At 43.6% G+C, this 3,143-nt stretch overlaps 1 protein-coding gene across 2 annotated transcripts; it reads left to right on the top strand.

The window, feature by feature from the left end:
• The first annotated feature begins 441 nt into the window (after positions 1-441).
• On the top strand, positions 442-2,564 carry LOC102721301 (traB domain-containing protein). 2 transcript variants are annotated; one of them, XM_040526993.1, is made up of 7 exons: positions 442-846; positions 929-1,056; positions 1,149-1,237; positions 1,335-1,409; positions 1,509-1,601; positions 1,707-1,802; positions 1,976-2,564. In XM_040526993.1, exons 1-7 carry the CDS (start codon positions 500-502, stop codon positions 2,228-2,230), a joined length of 1,083 nt encoding a protein of 360 aa, XP_040382927.1. In that variant the 5' UTR covers positions 442-499; the 3' UTR covers positions 2,231-2,564. The 2 variants fall into 2 exon arrangements, with proteins under 2 accessions (XP_040382927.1, XP_006660355.2); XM_006660292.3 differs by having other exon boundaries at positions 445-846; positions 1,704-1,802.
• Positions 2,565-3,143: the final 579 nt, after the last annotated feature.

Consider the following 3,143-nt stretch of genomic DNA (forward strand, 5'->3'; position numbering starts at 1 on the left):
CCCCTAAACTTTGTATGACATAATAAATAGACATTACCACCCTTTACTCAAACCTCCGTATAAAACTATTTCACTCGCAACTTTTACTGGGAGTCTTTTTTTTTTAAGTCAAATGACATATTTATAAACAAACAATAGTTAATGAATAAAATGTTTATATTAATGTTTTTAGCCATCTAAAAACACATACCGGAAAATAAACTACGATGAGAAAAACTTAAAATCAACTCTAAATTTAATTAAAAAAAATTAAATTTTAGCTTATAAGTATAAGCAGAAACAAAAAGATTAGACCCTCGTATGTTTTTTGGTTTTTTAAAATTTGGCAAAACTTTTTCTAATTTTATCAAACATCGGACGGAAATATTTCGAGATTTCCCGCGCCAAGCAACGCCATCGAGAGGCGGCAAAGCCATCTACGTCATCCACCGCGCGCTCACCTCAGCTATCGGCATCGCCTTCCTATCCAGGAGACCAGGACGACGCAGCCGAGCCAACCATGGCAGCGGGGCCCACCCCATCCACCGCGGCGTCGTTCCGGCCGCCGCTCCCGCCGCCGCCGCCGTGCTTCGACTACAGGGAGGCCATGCTGGGCCACACGCGGGCGGCCGCCGTGACCGCCGCGGACCCGGCGCTGGCCGCGCTGGTCGAGTCCGGCGCGCTGGTGCGCGTGCCCCGGCGCCGGTTCGGGCCCGTGCCGGCGTGGCGCCCGCCGGACTTCGTCGAGCCAGAGGACGTCTGGATCCTCGGGACGTCCCACCTCTCCGAGCAGTCCGTCGCCGACGTCGAGCGGGTGCTCCTCGCCGTCCGCCCGGACAACGTCGTCGTCGAGCTCTGCCGGAGCAGGCAAGACCACGACTAGTCAGTCAGTCAGTCAGTCACGCATCCCATGGCCATTTCATTCTTGAGCTAAGTGGCGCCATTGCAGAGCTGGAATCATGTACGCGGCCACCGCCGATTCTTCCGCCGGCGACGGCGAGCCGCTCCTCAAATCCAACATGTTCTCCCTCGGCGGCTCCAAGTTCTTCGGAGCCATCAACCGGAGCATCAATCTGGGTAATCGAATTCTTCTCTTCCTCTGCAAATCACGACATGACTTTCTTGTAATCTCACTGCCAATCAACTGAAATTACGATCGATGGATGCAGGTGGACAGACTGCACTTGCTCTGCGTCTGCTCCTGGCCGTTTTCTCCTCAAAGATCTCTTCTGGTGCAAACCGTCCCTTCGGAGAAGAGGTGTCGATTACTCATGCCATTAGTATTCAGTTCTTCTGACGATTTAATTCAACTAATTTCAACGGCTTAAATTGTTTCCCTCTTTTGAATTTGCTAGTTCCGAGCTGCTAGGAAGGTGTCTGAAGATCTTGGTGCTCAACTCGTTCTTGGGGATCGTCCAATTGAAATAACTGTATACAGCCATCCTTGCAAACACTTTCTTGATTAGCAGCTGAGCAGAACATGCATAAATGATAGGATTTCTGGAGCTCATGCCAAGTTGTTGTTGCAGCTTGAACGGGCTTGGAAATCCCTTAGCTGGGATGAAAAGACTAAATTGGTAGCCTCATTGTTCCGAGGAATTACATCTACTACTGACACACCTGTGAGTACAGAGTCCTAATATTTATGTTGTCAAAAATGTTGTTTATTAATTGTACTCATGTAAATCATTCGATAGCTAAACATAATTTGTCTGGCAATGCAGCAGGATGAGAAAGCTGCAGGCAGCCCATACGAATTGTATGAAAAACTGAGCATCTCATATCCCTCACTGCTGCAACCGCTGATACATGAGCGTGACATGGTATGATCGTCAGTAACTTGTATGATGTTTTCAACCATTACAGCAGAAAGATAAAAACATTGAGAAAACCATGTGCACAAAGTTACCTTAATGCTTCCAAGTGCTTAATTACAGTCTTACTTCACTACTGATCTGATAACCACTCTGTCTGAACCTTTCTTGTTTGTTTACAGTTCCTTGCATGGTCCCTGAAGAGGAGTAAAGCTGTGAACAAGAGCAAGACAGTTGTTGGGATAGTAGGAAAAGGACATATGAATGGTGTGGTGTATGCACTGATCTCTGATCAAGGAGACTTGAGATTTCGTGACCTTGTTGGTAGAGCATCATCTGACACTTGGGCAAGCTCACTTATCAAAGGACTGGTCAGAGATACAATAATAGGCATTGTACTCTGGGCGCTATATGAACAGTTGCAGGCTGTTATCTAAGTTGAAATGAAAGCTCTAACATGGTAACCTTCTTTTACGGGGCAATTAATTTTTCTCCACTAGTATCACGTTTACATATTTATCGCTTCATGATTATGACATATGGGTCTACGAGTGGAGGCCCAAGATCTAACAGTTGCCTCGCTAACGAGCCCAGAAGAGGCTCCGTAGCCATGTATGATTTTAAGGGCACCTCCATTGAGGTGCTAAATAGATGTGCTTAAATATGTTTTTAAGTATAGTGCTGAGCTAACGCTGCTTTTAAGCATATTCTTAAGCACTTAGCATTGTAAGTGCCCTAAGGAAAAAAAATATCAAGGATGATTTACAGCAAAACCGCTCGAAGAAACATGCCAGTGTTTTGCAGAATTAATTATTTCTTGAAAATGGTAGAGAATTACTTTATCCCTTAAGGGCACAGTAAAAATTAGGGCAACGCTTCGGTGCATATTACTTATAATATAATACTGTCTGTAGAACTAATCTCGTCCATTAATTTAAAAAGGTATTTTCGTACTTTGAATAATATTAGATTTTTATTTATTATTTTTTTATCATATTATGCACGGATAAAAAAAAGCCCAATAAGACCCACTTACTATCCTATCATAGCAAAAAGACGATATTGCCCTCTCAAAATTCTACTACACCTAAAATTATTGGTAGTATAATTTAATCACAACCGTCTAACAATTAGATCAGTGGTCTGGATTAAATTATGCAACAAGTAATATGCACCGGAGTCGGCCTCTAAAAATTAATGCTTTCGCTTGAAAACAACTGGTTTCTGGTAAATTGCATGCGGATTTAAAAACAAAATTGCATTGATAATTAAACAGAATGTACGTATTGATAAGGGATGGGCAGTTTGGCTATACCCTCCACACTGTTTTTGATGGATAACTTTAACACA

This window comes from Oryza brachyantha, chromosome 8 (assembly GCF_000231095.2).
Source record: "Oryza brachyantha chromosome 8, ObraRS2, whole genome shotgun sequence".
NCBI lineage: Eukaryota > Viridiplantae > Streptophyta > Magnoliopsida > Poales > Poaceae > Oryza > Oryza brachyantha.